Genomic DNA, 21327 nt, shown 5'->3' with positions numbered 1-21327 from the left:
AGCCCGTTTATTCTTAAGACGAATAGGTCCGTCTTACGAGAAACTAATCAAAAAGACTGCAATTTGCAAATAAACTACAAGTGAGAAGTGGCTAAAATCCAAGGAAAAAACATAGACAGTAAGATAACCATGGTAGATAATTGTGACAGATTAATTGAATAATAATATTATTCTACAAGTTGATTATCACATAATCACACGAGTTTAATTATATGACTAAAACTCCATAAGATGATCATCATATTGACCATGACTGTCTCATTTGTCTTATTCATAATCATTACATTATTACTCCAATTATTTCCTACATCTTTGTGTTTTTTTCCTTTGTGTGGCTTCTATTTTCCCTTGTTTTTTTTGTCTTTTTACATTAAATAATTTGATTTTTTATAAGTCTGATTTTTTTTTTTTTTTACATCATCTGACAAACAAAACCCATTTACTTATTTGTTGTTCTGTCACCTGAGATGCTCATTTTTACTGCTTTCATCAGACAGTAAATGTTTCTGGTTTTCAGGTAAAGTTTGAAACTTTCTGAATTTCTGCATTTTGAAATCGCTGACTTGCTGTTATGTTTTTCTGGGTATGTTTGTTTAATGTTAGTTCATTGTATTATTTTGTTGCTGGTACACCGTAATTTCCGAGAGCCATTGAGGCACTGGGGTAATGCTGTTGTCGTCGTTGTTGAGATATGTTTTTTGTTGTTGTTGTTGTTGTTGTTTAATGTTAGTTTGTGTTGTTTGTTTTTAGCTTCAAAGTTGTTGTCTTTACTTAAATCTTAAATGTGTCGTGATATTTGTATATGTAAATCCGTTCTACACAATGTTAGTGTAAAACGGTCTTATATTAGAGTAAATGTTGGTTGTTTGATCATTTGAATGATTTTTTTTACTTGATTCTGGCAAATTTATCACATATGAAAAACTGAACTGGGTAAGTTGCTTAGTAAATTTCAGAGAAGCTTTGGAAGCAGGATTATTAAAGGTCGAAACTTTAATCAAGCTTTTTATACAGAATATTAAGATTGTGATTTTTCAACTACAGCTTGTAGTATTTGCTTAATTTTCAACCATTCTGTCAAACTTGAAGAGAAATCGTAACTTCCAGTTCAATTCCTGGTTTTCGATGTTTGCTCAAAGTCCAAAAGTTATTTGGGATAGACTGACATGAACTACGAGAAGAAACTGTTTTTAGAACTTAGACTCTCTGCACATTATAGAAATTTGTAGAAGTATTCATACCATTTTCTAATACAAAAGGACAATCGATCAGTTTTCATCTTTTTGTGTGTTTCTGTTATAGTTTTTGCTTGCGGCGTTCCATTTTTATTCTCAGAAATGATTAGTTTTGATTCACTTTTCTTAAGACATGGCCGTGTTATGTTGCTTGCTGTAGTTTCTTGTTTTCTGATTCTTGCTGTCTTTGTGCAGGAGAGTATCTATGCACAGGTTATCAGAAGTACTATGGCGTAAAGTAGGTGATTTCAATGCAAACAAATGCATAACCGACCTAATTGTATTGCTCAGAGTCTACATCAACTGGTTTCCGGCTCTCTAAGCTCTTCTTTATCGCCCTGCATTTAACTAAAGTCCTGTAAGCTTCATTTACAGTGCTCAAGTTGTACACCGCTCACTCTTTCAATCTGTCAACCAATCCCGATATGTGTTCTTGCCAGCCAATTTCCCACAATAAACTTGACGCTTTAGGTTAAGCGTCCTCTTTCAGATTTCTGAAAGCCATACACAGTGTTCAGCAATGAATCACCCTGGTAGAGCATCAGCATCCCTTACTATACATGACTCTAAAAAAGGGCCTTACGCGGACTTGTCATGTGTCGAAACATGCCAAGGTTCAGTGTTTAGTGAATCTTCATTTCCTTCTACTTTTAAAAAAATTGAAAAATTAAGACCCCTTAACCATGTTCTTGCATCATTACCTGAAAAATCTGGTCTAAGTAACGAATGCCCATCTCGTGCTTCAATGTTCTGCACCAATTTGTATCAATCATCGTCATCTAGTTCAGAATCTCAAAGGCAGCTTGGAAATCTGCCATTTCTGCCAACCCCATCTACGCCTGCTATTCATTCAATCAAGACTGATTTACTCACGCAAGATGATTCAGACAATCTGTATGATCAGCAAAGGCACTCAGAGGATTCATTTAGAGATTTTCTTAATTATCCTGGAGATACATCTGATGGAGAATACGATGATGTCACTTGTGGAAGCGACTCTTACGCTCTAAATGAGCAGTTGGAGCTACAGCTATTGTCCGATGAACTACACATTGCTATGACTGACAGCGGAGAAAACCCAGGAATTAATGTAAGTTTGATAACAATAACCCGGGAGTTCTTTATACTCCCTTTGCTCCTCTAGAACAGTTGGTCTTGCTTCAGACGAGCCATTTTGGTCTGAAACAATAAGACGGGATTTTGTAGCCATTTTACAGACAAATGTGACCACTATTGAAAAACAAGTTACCAAAAACTGTAACACTGACGTACCATTGTGGTTACATTTAACTATAAAATAGTCACATATGCCCGTCTGAAGCTTCAGACGAAAAGTGGCCGTCTGTAACAAGAATTTGCGCCTCCCGAAAGCTGAATAGCTGATTGTTTTGTTCCTAAAATGAATTCCTTTGTACTTTCTTAAGGAAATATACGAGGTATCGCCAGTGGCATCAAGGCCAGCAGAGGCAGCTGTGCATAGCACCCCAAAATCTGCACCACCATCAGTAAATGCTGTTTCCAGTCACAAGGCACCTGTGAATACAACTCCTCATAGGACGAGAATGAGATGGACGCCTGAGCTCCATGAACGTTTTGTAGATGCTGTCAACAAACTTGATGGTGCTGAAAGTATGTATCTTCTGTATTAAAAATCTCTTTTAGCTTTTACCTTATTTGAAATTCCTGTGCATTGCTTATTGTACCTTAAATTTCAGAAGCGACTCCAAAAGGTGTATTAAAGCTGATGAACGTTGAAGGAGTCACTATCTATCATGTGAAAAGCCACTTGCAGGTATGAGACACCGAGAAGTAGATATGGTGTAAACTCAAGTAAAGTTTGCGTCCATCTGTCGGTTATTTTTGGCTCAGTCTGTTCAATTTTCCTTTCCTGCCGGTTATTTTTGGCTCAGTCTGTTCACTTTTCCTTTCCTGCCGGTTATTTTTGGCGCAGTCTGTTCAATTTTCCTTCCTGTCGGTTATTTTTGGCTCGGTCTGTTCAATTTTCCTTCCTGCCGGTTATTTTTGGCTCAGTCTGTTCAATTTTTCTTTCCTGCAGAAGTACAGAGTAGCGAAGTATATACCAGAGAAAAAGGAAGGTCAGCAAAATACACTGTTTATTCACCGTCTTGTGTTTGAAAATAAATAGATAATCGCGTACTTACTACACATGGATAATAATTTTTGTTGTACAGATAAGAAGACTTGTAGTTCAGAAGAGAAAAGGACCCAGTCAAGCAACAAAGCCTCTGACGGATCAAGTAAAGGGTATGTGTAGCGTGTTGCTTCCTGAATTCTGGCGAGACCTGTTTGTTTTTGACGCAACTGTTTACTGTGTTTTTTTTTTGTTTATTTACTTTTTGTAGGAGTATAACTGAGGCTCTCCGGATGCAAATGGAAGTGCAGAAACAGCTGCATGAGCAACTTGAGGTATTTACTGTGTCTGACTTAACTGATACTCTGTGTCTGCGCGTTGCAGCTGAGTATGAATAATATAGAGGCTGTTTATGATAGGTTTGAAAAGTGTGCTGAAATTGTTGCTCATACAGGTGCAAAGGCAACTTCAGGTACGCATAGAAGAACATGCCCGGTACCTGCAAAAGATCTTAGAGGAACAGCAAAAAACTCGCTGTGCCTTAGTCTCAACACGGCCAACATCTCCCCGTTCGCCCAAATCACCAGCTAAACCGGCTATGTCCAAAACGGATTCCTCAACTTCGTTGCCAACAAAGCACCAAGCTGATGAAGTCGACAATCTAGAGTTTTCGCCATGCCATAAAAAGCCTTGCCTTGAGGCTAATTCTAAATCGACTTCAGATGTTTATGATGTCGATACTTCATCATGATGGCCGTGGTTTCTTCACCTTTTATTCGTCTTCTTTTCCTCGTCTTATTTCCAGAGATATCTGTCCTCTCTATATCTTGTAAATATGTCTATCCCGAATGAGATTGCCCCAACTGTCGGTAGGAATACTCCTGGTCAACACCAAAAAAAAATGTCTTATCTCGGAATTGTTTAGCATTGTATTAGTTATTGTTAATTCTGTTAACAATGACCATTTAGCATTGTATTAATTATTAATTATTGTTGATTCTGTTAACAATGACCACAATATCCGTTGTGTCATGATCGTCATCGCTGAATTAAGTCCCGCTCTTTTGGGTTGAAACTATCTGAACATAACTTGTTTAAAGATTTTAATGTGAATTGAACGGAACTAAAAACTGAAATTAATTACAAAACAACATTTCTATAAATGCAGCTAATACTGAAAAAACAATCACGATCTTGAACAGTTGCAAACTAAAGAAAAGCACAAATTTTACTTGTAACGACTCACACCCAAATACCCAATTGAAATAACATTGAAAAGAAAAGACGGTTGTGAGACGTCACAAGCAAGACAAGTGTCCGCATCAATCTAGTGATATAAGTTTAATCGATTATGTAATATGATCACTGAACATAATCTACAAGGATAATAAGATTACATTATCATGTTTTTTACAATAAACTTTCGAGGATAAGTTATACTCCGTATAATACATGGAAGCGGAAATGGGAACAGTCAGAGACGACTTCGTTTACCCAAATGAAAGAAGGATACTAAAACAACACATGGAGGAAAAGCATTGACGCCTCCGACTCTTACTACACAAAAAAAATCAAGGAACTTATGAAGACAACCTATAGTACATTTGCCATCCGTCTATGCATCTCGAGCCCTACATAAATATCGAATCAACACTCAAGCTCCGGTGTTATGAGACATTAGCAAGCATGATACATATTGACATTATTCACCAGTTTCTCCGAGGTTGAGGGATTGAGAAGCAGGATATCCTTCTGCAAGTCAACTTTGTACAAATGTGTAATCTGCTGTCCCTTGTCTTGCCATTCTCAGGATACCCTGATTTTCAACCAGAGACGGATAAGTCGAGTCTAAAAAATTACCAACATCACCAACTATGTCGATCTCCAAGTGTCTGCTAACTATGTACATGGGATCAGCTAAGAATTGTCGGCAACTTCCTTGGCTCTCTGTCTCATCATCTCCATAACAGCTGCTCGACGACGAGAATCTGACTGTTGCTGCAACCGTCTCACATGTTCTTTTAAATCTCTGAATATAGAGAACATTCCAACATGAGCGGATTGTGATCAGTATATTCGAAAAAATACATAGATGAACAGTTAAGAATGAATTTTCTCTAAAACTACTGGTTTGAGGTACACGCATTATATCGGCAAGAACTAGACGGTAAAGACATAAAATAGCGGTACTCATGCACTAAAATTGCCGGCTCCTTTTTATACACAAAAAAACAGAGTTTTGAGGAACAAACCTGCATCGAGGTACATGACATTCTGATTCTTTACATGCTCGCGCATGAAGCTGAAGAAGATACCACATCTTTTTACATAGACCACATCCCCCAGAAGCCCGAGTTCTGCACTGTATCCCGTGACGGAAAAGCCCCTTGACTTTGCGACAATTAGGATACTGGCATGTTGGAGACCGGCATTGTGATGCATGCACAAGTAGTTCAAGCATTTTCCGAAGCTGCCAAACAAAAAACTCCTCATTAGCATAAAATCAAACATAGTAAACTATAGGGAAGCAGGGTCCACTGAGGACCTGTTCTAAAAAACGAATCATTTTTTGCAACTTTTACTAAAAGAAGAGACTTTAATCATCATTAACCTGGTTCCTCCATAGAGGCTCACTTCCCGCAAGGTAAATAGTGGTTAAATGAACACAACATGACGCCATAAAACAAACTCGGCAAAAATTATGGTCATCAAAGCTACAAGTCCTAAAACTAATGAGGGTGGTCAATTTATGTACAACAGATAAGGGGCTGAACCAAAATCCAATTTGCGTATAATGTAAGCCAAAAAAATGGAACACAGTGGCCTCATTCTCATCCAATAGTTTGTATCACGAAAGAACTTTACTACAACAAATACTAATATTTGCATATTGAGACAAGTATTCCAAACAAACCAGTCGATAAATAAAGGAATATAGTAACATATTTGTCTGATGAATACAAGTATTTTGTACAAAAAAAAGTGGCAAGACAGCTTCAACAGTAAGAAGACGAGAAAGGAGAAGACAACAAAACGGTCTAAATTTATTCGATATGATCACCTTTAAACTTCCTACTTTCCCCGTTTTAGGTTGACCATATTTAAACTTTTCATTTTTTTATGTAATTTGCTCGGATGTGATTTGTCACCCCACATGCTAACAACTGTCCTAAAGTTGCATTTTTCACTATATCTTATTGAATCTTCCTTAATTCTTGTGCTGAAGGAGTCATCAAGATTAAAGGTGGTCGGAGCGAGTAGGTAACTGCATCGAGAACTTATATAGAATAGTTCTCTGCTACGCATCGATAAACTTCAGTAGGAATAAGAGATGAAAGTGAGTACAAATACTGGTACCTGTACAACACGTTGTTGCCTAGCCTCCTTATTCTGAGCGTCACGATCAGCGATGGTAGGATGATTAGTCAACTTATGAGGATGATCAATAACTCCATTCTGGTAACACGCATTGCATACATCATAATCTGGACATGTTTCACACCTCCAGCCTTGGCCTGTCTCAATATCAAGGCGACAAATACAGCATGTTATAACAAATGCAGGAGCAGTCGGATTATGAAGATGGTATAGCACCATCATGGATGAATGCTTAGCGCGCCGTAGAGTATCATATTGATAATGATTTCCTTGGCAGAGACTCAAGAACGCCTGTCGTGTATCGAAAAATTCACTCTCAAGAATCTCATCTTTGTCCTTGGTGTCTTCTGTAACGTCTGTAATTTCAATCTATGAATAAAAGCACTCGTATGTTAGCAAGACAACAAACATGAAAATCTATTAAAAAAAGGATTTGTCTAAGAATTTGTTGGTCAGCGTTAAGCAAGTTTGTTATTATTATTTTTTGGAAAAAAGTCGTTTTAATGAACCATAACTCTGAATCGCCTTTACCGCTTTAGGTTTGATTATTTATTATCGCTCTCTCTAATTCTTTGGAAATGCCTCATTTACTTTTGACACAGATATTAGAGTATGTGAGTGGTGCGGTGGGTCTCACCAATAAGGTAGTGTCATTTTACTACAAAAAAACATGCCCAAAATAGAACTGGGCAGTTCTAAGGGTAGGCCAGAAGTAAAATTGTGGCAAGAACAAGAGTTAGCTCAAGTGGTAAAAGCTCTCTTACCCCAACCATGAACTTGGGGGTTCGATTCTTACCCGCGACATAGTGCGCTCCTTTGAGCCCAAAAAAAAAATTGTGGCAATCCCAAAGAGTTACACGGAGTATTGTTATTATTTTTTCAACTTTTTTATTCTTAAAAAATCCTCCTGTCTTTGCGGCATATTGCGACCTAATTCTCATGATTGTCTTAGCTTTCTATGTATAATGTTTAATGACTATCTATCAGGTATGTTGTGGTCTTTGCCTTTGCGGGATCAAATGATGATTATGTTAGCTGATCCACTCATACCAAATAAATTTTGGAATTAAGGCCTATTATTGTTCTTATGAAACAGTAAAAACCCAAAGAATGTACAAGACATCTTCAAAACAGGATGAACCACAGACTATTAACTTGCCTTCTTGAGTCCATGTTTATCCTTTTGATTGATGGGATGTCTTTCTCGGAGATCACGCTTCAGTTCTTCATCATAGCACCTGCAGTAGAACATTACATTTTGCCATAACAATCAATTCAAGCAAACATCAAGCATTATAAACAATGTATAATGTTGCTCTTGGACAATACAGGTGGCCAACCCATATCAACTTTAATGATTTTTTTTCAAAATACAATAGATACGAGTTTCCAAAAATGATAGTAATAAGTGATAACTAAAATTGGACATAATATCTCCACACATTTTTGGAGAAACTATTAGTGTAACACTCTAACTTGACGTACGTTGGCAAGCAAAGTCAAATGGGAACTATATACGGGATAAAGGGAATAGAAAGGCTAAAACAACCGAAAAATAATATCCCCCAAAAAACTAGTTGAATAGCTACTACGATAGAAGCCCTCCAAGACCTCCCCTTTAACTACGGTCACCAAAAAAACGTTGCAGATAAATACAGTCAGAATACCAAATCAAAAAGGATAGGAAAAAAAAAGTAGAGGATGATGTGCCCAAAAAAAGTAAGAAAACCACCCTTCCAAGACCACCTCCTCAATTTGGGCCGTCAAAAATCCTCTTGTCAGTGATACATAAACAAAAGCCATGCTAAGCGAAAAAGTTACCTGTCACAAAGTTCAAAACTTTTACATAGCTCACAGACCCAGCGATTTCCAGATACCATGAGCACACAACAATGTGTGCATGCATGCTGCAGATGGACCATAATGAAATCTTCCTTCATCGGGGCAATTGTTTCACCCAGCTGCAGGACAAATAAAAACAAGTAAAGTATTACATCCTCCTACTCTTTGGAACTACCCATTTGCTTTGACACGTGCAGATGTAAGAGAGCATGCGAAGTAGATAAATGGTTACGGACTTACGGTAAGAAAGGAATAACGAGGGTTCATTAGGTGGGTCATTAGATATATGTATTATTTTAGTTGGGTAAAATCCAAATATTTGCCAAATTTAGAAAAGGGCAAATTCCATCAATTAGACAGAAAATGAAAATGGATCAATTCCTAAGTAAAGGGGGGAGAATTTTAATTAATAATATAGCAACACAGGTTGATTGCCAATTACTCGCTTTAACCCAAATATAGTGTCCCAATCTGACTTTGGCGGCCAAATGTTCTCAACTTTGACAAATATTTTCTCACAAAATACAATACAAAACTTTCAAAAAATAGTAATATGAAAATACTCTATAAATCAACCATGACTATTTTACATAGTGTATTATAGCAATACGAACAATAAACTTGGGCATAGTATCTTGCCACAGTGCAATGATAAATAAAAATCAGCTTAATCACCACCCTCACCCAACATGTGAGTTCTTGATAACTACAAGATGTCCACGAAGAGACGAGCTCTTGGTAAATATCAACAATTAAAAGGAGAAAGAGATTAATGCTGTAAGATGATAATGGCTAGGAGTAGCACCAAGACAAAAGCAAGTAGCAACTATGCATATGTAGATAGGTGTTAATAGTGTAATGAACATTACTTTATGCATAAGGATAATATCCTTGGAAGCATTACTGGAGAGATCCAATTGTCCAGATGCTTTAAGAACCCTCTTCGTTATTGTCTTTTTTATCGTTCCTTTCTTGTTCAGTTTCCTACCCTCCTCTTCCTGATTAATCTGATTGATGATATCCTCGGCAGCACCAGGCCAATAATCACCATCAAAATATGGTAGCCTGGCTGCAGTAACCTTTGCCTTGGATTCGCCAGTTTTCATGAAGAAATGATCATGTAGATTAGTAAGGTCGACCACGATATTTTCCCTTATAGCTTTTCTAAGCATCGCCAAATACCTGAGCAAGAATCATCCATATAATTTAATTTAGCAAGCAAGTGTTCAACCAAGATATGCCACTAAATGTTACGAAGTAGTAACTAAATATTCTGTGTCTCCCACTGCTTGTTTACGGTTGCCTTTGGATTGGTTTTTTATGTAAGTAGAAGCAAGTGGTTGAATAAGCCTTCGTATTCATTATGCGCTATACAGCACATGCCTAAAAAGGAAGTGAAAACTATTGATTGGGTCATACTAAAGTATAAAATAATATCCACGTGAACTAGGGGTAACAAATACTATACATTATTGGAAAAATCATCATACCACTCCCTCAATTTATCAGATTTGGGCGTCTTCTGGATCTCAGGATGGCAATAGAGAATGTAATCTTCACCCTTTAAAGGAGGGCAAGCCCATATGTAACAACTTGCAAAACCCCGCTTCTTGCAGTAATCAAGGTACCCAATCTTCAATGGTGAAATGATTTAATGAGCATGTGAAATGAATTAGCAATCATACTTCATCAATGAGATTTAGAACTGAAACTAAAATGCACAATGGATACAAACATCAAAGATACAAGACTCACCAAAATTTCATGATAAACAAATGTACGAAGAGCCTCTCCAGTCACTGCTCTTACATCAGGCCTAAAATATTTCACTGAATCGAGGTACGACAAATAAACACGGCGTTGATTTGGAGGAAGACATTCGGAGCCAAACTCTTGAACATACATGCCATATAGACACACTTCAACTCCTTCAATCTTCTGAAATAGCAAAACAACCTGAAAAAGCAGATTCTAATCACACTCTGATACACCACAGGACTTTGCAAGGTATGATAAAAGCTACAGAAAAAGAATAAGAGCATAGAATCAAGCCTTAGATTTGTAAGGGAACTCCATAGGATAATTCTCATCGCGAAAAATCTCAAGAAAACGTGGCTTCACTTCCAACTTCTTATCAACAGATGACACAACCCTGACAACTATATCATCTGCTCCCGGAACCTGACAATGACAATTTCACATACAGAATCAGAGAAAACTACCAGATGAAACAAACAAACAAAAAACATCATCATTCTTAAATCACAGGGCTATTGATGACACGACTGCAATAGCTAAACATACATTCTTTCCAATAACATTTTTCATCCAGCATTCTATAAACTGCAAAAGGTATAGCTCTGCAACAATTAGGAAAGAAATGTCTAGGCCACTATAGCCTGGGAATAAGGTCCTAGCACTTCTTAACCATTCTCTATAGCATATCTCATTCACAAAAAGGAACATTTTATGTCGTGAAAGAGTATATTTAATAATCAATCTCATATAGATGAGTCATCGAGAAAGAATGGCACGATTGCTAAAAGAAGATCAAAGAAAATAAGTTACTAAGTAATAGATGCTATCGATTAAAAGACACCAAAGAAAGTGACGCCATGCGGCAAAAGACACGAGGGGTGACACTATTTACAAGAGAAGAGCAAGAAAATTAAGATCTCGAGCAATCGTGAGTTATCTTGTCTATAAAGAGAAACAAATGTTAAAATTCCAGTGTGAGTGGAGCACTAAAGTCTACATTAAAAGAAAAATGCTTAAATTCAGAAAGAGTGGAGCACTAGACTCCAAATTACAATATCGCAAAATAAACTAAGCCAACCTAATAAACACACAGAACTATTACACTTCTGTTGAATTTTCTATTAGGTTAATCTCAGAAGTCAAAACAAATCAAATGTACTAATCAGGAATGTGGTAGCATACCATCCCCTCCGCAAGAGATCAAACAAATTAACAAATAATCATACATCAGCAATGTGCCAATAAAGAGTACCTCATCATAACTTTTCCCTTGGCTTCTTGCCCTTTCTAGTCTCTCATGTCTCAATCGCTTAAATAGTCGTTTCTCTATGTGATCACTAAGAACAGTTGTTGGCAAATCCTTTGCCCCAAGAACAGCACTCTGTGGTAATGGTGTGCGCTCACCCCGTTCAACCTCTAGTATATAGCAATTTGGGCATGTATATTCAGCTTGACCACCATCATTTCGCCTTCCATTAAATAAGGCACATATCTGATGTTGCCAAGCTTCACATCTATCGCATTGCACCCACTGCAACAAATAGCATAAGAATGAACAACGCGTCACTCAAAGACACAGAGTTAGAATAATAAAGAAAAAATGAACATAGAAAATAAAAAAGGAGAGCATGTTAAACATTCAATACTGATATACAAATAAATCTAAGAAGTCAAATGAATCTAAATGAGTCAAGATTCAAGAATAACATACCCATTCTTCTGTCTCGTCATCATTTTTTCTCTTCTCCATCCTTCCCTTGGACATTGCAGTTCCATCAACAACTATTGTATCGCCACGAGCCTCATTATAGCACGGAATACAGAAGTAATGTCGTGTATCACCAGCTCCCGCGGTATAATAAGGAGCATTTCGTTTAATTCGAGCACCACAAGGAGTACAATAAATAGGTGGTGGTTCAAAGGAAAGCTTCTCAACTGCACATAACTGACAGGAATTTTCACTCATTGCTTGTTCCATTGCTTGGTTTTTCTCTACCTTTGCCTTGCTCTGTACAAGATGACACGGGCAGAAAAAGGTAGATATAAGTAACTAATTACTCTGAGCCTTTTATGTCACCTCTGATCAGATGACTATGCCAGATTTTCTTTTAAGGTGTGCAATGTCCAAGTGACAGTGCCATTAATGTACAAGAATAACGCTTCACGCTACATTAGCTTTCCCAAATCCCATACCTTCATCTGGCTCACACTCCTTCCATTCAAATCAAAGTGCACCAGTCCCACCTTTTTTTGTGAGGGATTTTGAATTTGTGGCACTTGGAGCTGAATAGGAGAAGTATCTAACAATATAAACCTTCATATTCTCAAAATTCAAGCTACATATAAGGATCCGTAAAGGAGATCAAAGTCGCTCCATCAATAAGGAACCTTTTTCACTGCTAAAAGGCGCCCTTTGATGACCACGTAAAAGGTAAAATCTTAACATAGCGAGGTTGTTTTTGGATGACCACCAACAACAATATCGTGGTGCCTCAAGCAGAGTCACGAAATAGTAATAAGCTATGTATGCAGCCTTACCACTGTGTTTAAAATAAAGAGACATTTCTGAATGACCTATAATAAATATTGGATCTTCATTTGCATCAACTAGCAGCAACTTCACAATTAAAAATGAGTACAATTTATGCAAGCATATAGCGGAACCCAAGAGTAGTAATTTGTCTCTAGCGAAAATGGAAATTGTTTCCAGATGACCCATAAATAAAATTGTTCCAAGAACTACAGCAACCAAATGATTCAAAAATAGTAGTATGAAAAACTGTCAGCAAAAAGTCCAACTATTCAAGGAGGGTGAATATCATAGCCAAACTTGTCCTAGAAAGATTCAGCAGCAAGATGATGTAACAATGACTATCAAAATTAACAAGTAATCAGATATCACTGAAAACGTGAAAATCAACCAGAATAGATTGGCCACATAAACAAGTGAAATAAATAAACGCAAGGGAGTGACAGACCTGCCCAACCCACTGTCTAAGGCCAGTAATGTGCTCCCGAACTTGCTCTGGAGTGAATAATTCAATTAAAGATACACCCTTAATCTTTGGCTTTCCGGACTTTGTTCCAGCTCCTTGTTCAGAAGGCTGAACCACCTCTTCTGGCTTGAACTGGCCATTATCTTTTTCAAGTTTGACAGTTTCTTCCTTAGGCAACGAACTGGTATCATTTAAGGCAGATCCACTATGAAACCGGTGGCTGGAACCAATGTCAGCAGTTGTGTTTTTAATCTCAGTACCATTTTGATTATGGAGTGACCCACTGGAATTGTCTGCCTTCAAATCTGGATACTCATACTTATTATGCAAAAAGTCATCATTTTTCTCATATTCATTTGACTGCACACTGTGGGGAGCATGAGATGAGCTAATACCATTAACCGGGGCAAACATACTTCCATACTCGGGCGTAAGAGATTGAGAAGGTAGCTCTGACTTCAGTCGTTTAACAAAAGGTTGATTCTTTGGAGATTCAACAACTTTTTCAGAGGGATGTACAGTCACTTTTGTTTGGGGTTCTCCGGTTTCAGATGATTTGCTTTGTTTACTTATTGAACGCTGCAACCCATCCGAATCCTGGCAAGTACGCAACTTTTTCTGCGCATATATAAACTTTTTGAAAGGTACACAAACAGGACAATTGATTTCCCTGCAATTTGTTTGATGAGCAAGAAGTCTCCTTGTGTGAGCACACCGAGGATATAAGCATGTAACTGTCTTACAGCTATCCAAATGCTCTAACAACTGTTGTGCCATAATGCAACGAGATTCCGCGCATTTTCCTGCCGGAGCTTTGCACCAACGTGCATGACGTAAGAACAAAAGCCACTTTAGTTGGTTTCGATAATTTCTGTCACGATGTTCGTTTAAAGAACTACCATCACAACCTAACCTGGGTTGATCTACTATGCTTCCAGGAGCAACAATTTGGCCATTACTAGAGACTTCAGAAGACAAATTAATGCAGGGAGCTTCATCATTCCCAACAACTAGATGGCGGAACTCCTCTTGAACATGTTCATGGGATAAATTTCCAGCCAATGATGTTCTGTCATTGATAGAATGCCAATGACTATTAAGTAATGCTTCTGACTGAGCTTCATAAGGCTGGGTACTGAACTCGTTTGTATGTTCGTCAGTCATCATTGGCTGATGAATTTGCATGAGTGTTGAGTGCATGTCCTGAGAAGCAGAAGGAAGAGAAGGGAACTGAGAATTCCTTGGAAGGTTTCCTGAAGAACCTTGTGGCTGGAAAATCTCATTTTGGTGCTCCATTCCATTTTCAGACTTCACATGATTACCATAGTCAGATACAAATTGCGACTGAAATATCTCACTTTTTACAGAAGTCTGAGTCATCTCAGTTGGCTGCCTTTGTTGACCATATGTAGTAGACTGTTGCTGATGTGGTATCTGATGAACATGTTGTTGATACTGAGTAGTAGAAGACTGTGAGTGGTTTCCTACCGGTGTCAGCGTTGACTGAAAATTTACTTTTTCGTCTTGTTCAGCCGAGTGAGGCCTCATATATGAAGCTGACTGTAAAGGCTGCGAATTCATTTGGACGTTTACAAGGGGACTGGATCTAGGCGTAGACGACGATCTTACTTGATTTACATTCTGATTATTAATCAATGACTCAACTGAAGCCCCGGTATTGTAGAAATTTCCAGGTCCCGAAGAATCACCTGCAAGGCAAACAAGTTACATCCAATGGATGTTGATGAAAGCAACAGTCCTCAAGAACACCAAAGAGGAAACGCACAGTAATCCTTGTGTAAGATGATTGTATCCATACAAACAAGTCATCAATACGATTATAATATGAGGAGTACTGAGTACAGCAACAAAAATGTAGATTGTATATTTGTATGCAACCAACCAACTCATAGAAGTATGTGTAGGAAAGGAAATAAGAAGAACCTTGTACAGCAGGCCGCTGAAGTGCATCTTGTGGTTGTAGCAAAGGTCTAAAAGAGGCATCAAATGATGGTGCGGTCAAATAGGTATCAGACGACCCAGAACCGTTCACCATTTGAACACTATTTCCAAATCCACTGTTCAAAGTACCGTTTTGGAACCGATGCTGCAATAAAGATCTCATTCCACTGCCAAGATTCTGTAACATGCGGCTGTTCTGACCACTAGCTTGTCTTTGGGGCATCTGTTGTGATACCACAGGAGAATCAGCACCTGAAAACATACCCTTGTTAGTGTTCTCCACATTAATTAACGTTTGGTTATTGCTGCCACTGTATCCCGGAGTCGGCATCATTTGGCTCATAGGTCTCTGCCCAATCATCATGTTGTTTCCACCCGAATTCATGGAAAAGCTTGATGCTGATTGCTGGTAACCATTTGATAAAGATCCTGCAAAAACAATTGTCTGAAAAAGTCCGAAATGTCTCATTGCAGTACAAAACAGACCTAAAATAAAGAAACATATAAATACCTTCACCTGCACAGAAAGAACCACCACGCATACCAGAAAATGATCCATTTACAGTTGACATTAGGTTTCCAGTGTTTGGAATTGAGGATGACATGCTACCATCGGTGCCAGCTGTCATCATAGTTGGAGCAACAGCCGATGAGACATTAACATTGGGATTTCCATTTTGTGGCATACCGGGAGTTGGCATCATTGTAGCACCAGGAATGGTAGCATTTATAAATTGTGAATGCTGAGGCGCATGATTAATTGGTGTAGGTCGTTTAACCAACGCTTGCAAGCGGGTCTCAAGAGTATTCATGTTCATGTATTCCTCCTAATAACCAATGTGAATAAGAAACGTACGAGATTAATAAGAAGATTGATCCTCAAAAACTGACACCACAATGGAAGAAAAAAATACAACAAACTGGCTTTCTTCGTAAATATATAACCTGCTCTAGAAAAGAGACCGCATTAAGTGAAAGGAAAACCTGATCAGAAGAAAAGTAGAAAATACCACAAGACATCCCACTATCCCAAGACCAAAACAAAAGATGGAAGGAATAAAAAAATATACCTTTGTTGTAGCCGACTTAAAAAGGCCCTCTTCCAAACGTTTTGTTATATCATGACATCTCTTAGAAAAAGCCTCATTGGGCTGTGATTGTCTCAGGATTAGAGTCTCATAGCTGGATACAGCAAGATTACATTTCATTATCATTTACGTTAATGATCAAACTAAATACGGAGTATAAAATAATAACCAATGATTCAAAGGACCATCTCCATAAATGGTGAATGTTTAACAACTAAGACAACTTGTTTGCATTTTGCAATCACGATAACATGTAGCAACAGCCGCATAGCACAAACCATAGTAATAAGCAATCAAGCAAGGAGCTTAATGATTGAAGCAGTACAGAGACACATCCGTGATATGATCATTTTAAAATCAATGAAATAAGCTAGTCGCCAAGTAATTTGCATTCAATAAGAGAAATTATAGAAAGCATTTGAGTCCTATCATCCAAACTAAAGTGTGCAATAAAATGATACTGTTTGCGAAGAAAAACAAAAGAAGGGATACACCTAAAAATTAACCCATTGCTTGTAACAAGAAACTGAAACAGGACAAACCGACTTGCCTCTCCAAATCTCATATTATATGCGGACAATCCCAACAAATGATGCACACACAAATTACTTCCACACTTGATATTTTTACACCTTTAGATACCATTGATAGTTCTTCTGAACAAGCCATACACCGCCACAACCAAAAGACTCGGTCCATTGATAGAACATGTACGAGGAAAAATCATTCTCCTAGTAACATTACAACCCCCAACCCCCAACCCCCAACCCCCAATAGGTAGGGGTATGGAAACAAGAACAAAAACATTTGGATTTGACATGCCATACTCATCAAAGAACATAACTAGTAACTAGAAACATGAGACTTCTATTTTTAAAATGCATGATACTTTGAGAACGTAATTGTCCACCTTTGAGAGCGTATTTATCCACCTCTCATTTTGTATATGGGCGTCACAGTTTGTGAGTGTAACAATATTGAAGATAAAAAAAAAAAAAAAAAAAAAAAAAAAAAAAAAAAAAAAAACTCACATTTTGTCTCTCATAAAGCGCCTTATTCTAAGAACTTCTGTGTCCATCACAGATGGATTATTCTGGCCATTAAAGTTCTGCACTTGTGTGTGGAAAGAATTCCCATTCTGCTCCAGCAGTCCAGGCAGCTGATTAGCAGCCTGGTTAGGTACTTGCCCAGAGAACTGTCCTGACATGTGTGCCTAATTATTCATTTTGAACAGGCAGAATGCCCCAAACCTGTAAATGCATTAGTCACATGAGCTTCAATTAGGAGTTCATGACAACACCTTATATCACTTATATTAGCTTCAATGTGAAGAAAAACATCTGTGCCAGCCTGTAAAGAAGCTACAGTAACACAAATGGAAATTATTTCATGTAGTCTCAGTTATTTCCTCGTGGAATAAAGGGCGTAAATAGAACTGTTACATGATAACACAGACTTGACAGTCTGGACATGACACGTTTATCATTAAAAAAATACACCTTTAAGGTATCACGCAAAGTGCAGCTACAAAACCACTTCATATGACCAATCAAAACAAACTAGAGAAATAATGTCAGCAATTGCAAGCATGATATTCAGTATCGTTCAGACATAAGACAGCGACCGAGTTATCAAGGTTTTCAGAGTTACCGAAACCTCCTTTTAAGGTAGAGATTAAATCTCTTAATACCATAATTGCCAAAAACAATAAATTAATACAACGTTAATGGAACCTGCAGCCTGCTGCCTGCGTCTAGCAGAAAGCAGTTCAGTGTTCCTATTTTTACTTAAAGTAAGGATCAGTTCAAATAACTAAAAGTAAAAAAGAAAAGAAAATGAGACACTTCCGGTTAATGAGAGTTCAAGACAATGATTAGAACCCGAGATACCTCCTCAAGGAAAATATCCACAAAGAAAGGAATTAGATAACCAGATTCCTCACCTTACCGAACTGCAACTCTGTTCAACATATTCGCACCCATATCTACAAGGGCTACAACTCGAGCGCACTCAAAAACCGTTTACCTAGCAGTCAATGCGAAGAAATCCAATGCCTACAACTATCAATTATACCTTTGGCAGTTCCTCATCAAAAATCGAACTTGCAAGCAAGTGCAACTGTGCAATCCCCTTTATCACACCTTTGGGGGAAACGAAATTCTATGTCCACCAAAAAAAAAAAAAAAAAAAAAAAATTCGCGAGCAATGTAAATTGAAAGCTAATGTGGCAACTCTCTTGATGCAAGATAAATTTTCAAATCATCCAATTTACATCTTTTCACCTTTTTTCGAACAATCCTGTAATAATAACACTCACTTCAGAAACAACAAGCTTCCATTTTTTGTATCAATTAAACATTTTCGAATTCCCACCAAACACAAGATAACATTTTAACAAAAAAAAAACAATCAATCACTTATCAAAACTCCAAAAGTTACTACCTTTTGCATCAATTAAACATTTTCGAACCAAAATCAAGCTAAATACTAACCAAAATTACACATTAAACAAACATAATCAATCGCAAAGCATGAAACTTAACATCAATCACACAAATTGAGCAAACAAAACCGCAAGATCACTAATAATCATACCAACTTAATTAAAATCAGCAAAATGTCGGTGCCCCAGATGCAATCAACAACAATATGCACACTGTAGGCGAGCTAGAACAACAATATTATTCACCAGAAGTTGTCGCATTTACCTTTATACCAAAAGCCCCAAATTAAACCAGCTAAATTGCTCCAAATTGAAGTCGAATTGCACCAATTAGGGTTCTTCGGGAAAACCTAATTTGACAAAATACGAGTGGAATTTTGAGGTGTTAATTGAATTGGGGAAAACGTGGAAATTAGATAAAGTAAATCATAAATTAGATGTGTAATTGTGTTTTGATCCGAAAATGGTTAGCTCGATATATGAGAAATAGTACACCCTCCTATTCTAGATAAACCTCCCTATTTATGGGAGCCACTAGAATTAAGGAGAGAAATTAAAATAAGGTAAAGTGTATTTTAGTGGGGTTTGGTAATTGAAGAGAGGAAAGGTATTGTGGGGTATTATTGTGGGTGGGTGATTAAAATAATTATTGTTGTGGGGTAGGTTGATTAAAATAAGTATTGTTGTGGGGTTAGGTGGGTTATTGTTGTGGGTAAGGTGATTAAAATAAGTATAAAACTTTACTAAATAAGAAAATAGAGAAGGTATTGTGAATAGATGAAAAATGAAAGGGAAAAGTTTATGTAGAATAAGAGGGAGTATAATTTTTAAGGTTTTTTTGATAACTGCTACCACATATAGTTCAGATTTTACCAACTGCTACCAAAGTAAAATTTCTTTAAAAACTGCTACTAATATTGTTGGTTCGGTTTAAAACTAACTACCAAATCAGGTTAGGAAACAAGTAGAGATGATCTCAGCCGTCCGTCTCAAAATCTCATCTTAAGTTCTATTTTTTCTTCCTTTAATACCCTTTACCCCTCCCTTGTATGTTTCTAATTCATCACACCTCTCATTCATTCATCACACCTCTCATTCATGGAGATCATTGACATCTCCTCTACAAAATCACACCTCTCATCATTCATGGAGATCATTCACACCTCTAATTTATTCATCACGTTTTGGCCCTCACCATAATACGACTTAATACAAGGGCATACCTTTGTCGTTTTCGCTCTATATATCCGCCAATCATGGAGATCACTCGCATCTGCTCTAGAAAATCACATTTTCCCTCTTTCTCTCCCTCCTCATAACTCTAATTAACTCTAATTATCCCTTTTTTCAACTCTAATTTCCATCATCTCTCCAAAAAATGATCAACGACAAAGGGCATGGCTTGCAAAAGTAGCTGAAATTGGTAAAAAAGGTGGGATCTTTAGAACCCGTTAACAAAGGAAAAGCTTTATTTTTCATCTAGGCTTTTCAAAAACCGGGCTAATTTACTGGGTTTTCGAAATCTTGAGGTGTGTCGATCTTATCGTCTTAAATTGATTGATATTTTTCTGAAGATAGTAGATTTGATTTCGAATATTTTAGTTCATCAATTTCTGTGAAAAAAGGTGTTGTTGAGGATCAATTTTTCTGTATTAGGGTTGAATACATATGGTGAAATTGCTATTTGGAATAAGGGTCATGAGAATTGGAAGATAATCGAAATCAGGGAGAGAAAGGAGAATCAATTTGATGATGTTATATGCTATGATGGACGATTTTTCGCAGTTGATCGAAGTTGACAACGTACCTGGGATAGGAACAAATTGGGTTCTTTAGATATGATGTAACCCTAATATGGGATTTAGCTGATCTGGGGAAGAACTTTAGACGATTTAACTGATTTGCAGAATCCCCAATTTAATTGGGAGTTTGTAGAGAAGTTTAAAGGGGGATATAATTAATGAATGTGATGATCTAAGCTGACAAAAAATATGCTCAAATTGAAAAGGAGATAACTTTGATAGAATTTGATTACATTGAGGGAAATCCAGAGATGCTTTTAATAAAACTGAAGAAATCCACTTGAGATTAACCTTGATTAAAAGGGGATAAGTTTGGGTAATGGAATGATATGAGTGAGGGAGTCATATAGGGGTATAATTGTCTTTTCATGCATAAATAGGTGGTTCGTGTTAATTTGGTAGTTAGTTTTAAACCGAACCAACAATATTTGTAGCAGTTTTTAAACAAATTTTACTTTGGTAGCAGTTGGTAAAATCTGAATTATATGTGGTAGCAGTTATCAAAAAACCCTAATTTCTATTACTGATTTTTTAGTTAGGAGTTTAATAAAGGTTTCCTAAAAACCATAGAACTAGTTTATTTCCTAATTAGATTATTACTAGTTTATTTATTTCCTAGTTTCAGAATAATAGAATAAGGTAATTGTATAAGTCGGGTTTTAAGAAAATATTAACTTGTGAAGCAAGGCAGCACTAGGTCATTTATTTTCTAGTATAAATAGAGGTCGTTG

General features: G+C 37.1%; 2 protein-coding genes across 3 annotated transcripts; one reads left to right on the top strand and one right to left on the bottom strand.

Annotated features, from left to right (window-relative positions):
- Positions 1–269: 269 nt before the first annotated feature.
- On the top strand, positions 270–4206 carry LOC141622602 (myb family transcription factor PHL6-like). Its single transcript, XM_074438623.1, has 8 exons — positions 270–517; positions 1431–2325; positions 2660–2864; positions 2951–3027; positions 3292–3331; positions 3428–3500; positions 3599–3662; positions 3782–4206. The coding sequence occupies exons 2-8, from the start codon at positions 1756–1758 to the stop codon at positions 4076–4078; spliced, it is 1326 nt and encodes a 441-aa protein (XP_074294724.1). The 5' UTR covers positions 270–517; positions 1431–1755; the 3' UTR covers positions 4079–4206.
- A 470-nt stretch (positions 4207–4676) lies between these two features.
- On the bottom strand, positions 4677–19408 carry LOC141622600 (histone acetyltransferase HAC1-like). Of its 2 annotated transcripts, none has more exons than XM_074438621.1 (17): positions 19060–19408; positions 17383–17601; positions 16334–16445; positions 15775–16090; positions 15246–15692; positions 13284–15010; positions 12017–12313; positions 11558–11836; positions 10600–10728; positions 10303–10503; positions 10038–10180; positions 9417–9729; positions 8527–8666; positions 7865–7943; positions 6685–7074; positions 5580–5797; positions 4677–5356 (listed from the first exon to the last, which is right to left on the bottom strand). In XM_074438621.1, exons 2-17 carry the CDS (start codon positions 17556–17558, stop codon positions 5245–5247), a joined length of 5079 nt encoding a protein of 1692 aa, XP_074294722.1. In that variant the 5' UTR covers positions 17559–17601; positions 19060–19408; the 3' UTR covers positions 4677–5244. The 2 variants fall into 2 exon arrangements, with proteins under 2 accessions (XP_074294722.1, XP_074294723.1); XM_074438622.1 differs by having other exon boundaries at positions 15781–16090; positions 19060–19287.
- Between the last annotated feature and the right edge of the window lie 1919 nt (positions 19409–21327).

This window comes from Silene latifolia, chromosome X, assembly GCF_048544455.1.
Source record: "Silene latifolia isolate original U9 population chromosome X, ASM4854445v1, whole genome shotgun sequence".
Taxonomy (NCBI): Eukaryota; Viridiplantae; Streptophyta; class Magnoliopsida; order Caryophyllales; family Caryophyllaceae; genus Silene; species Silene latifolia.
The sequence above is the reverse complement of the archived record's forward strand: the minus strand, read 5'-3'. Positions and strand labels throughout refer to the sequence as shown.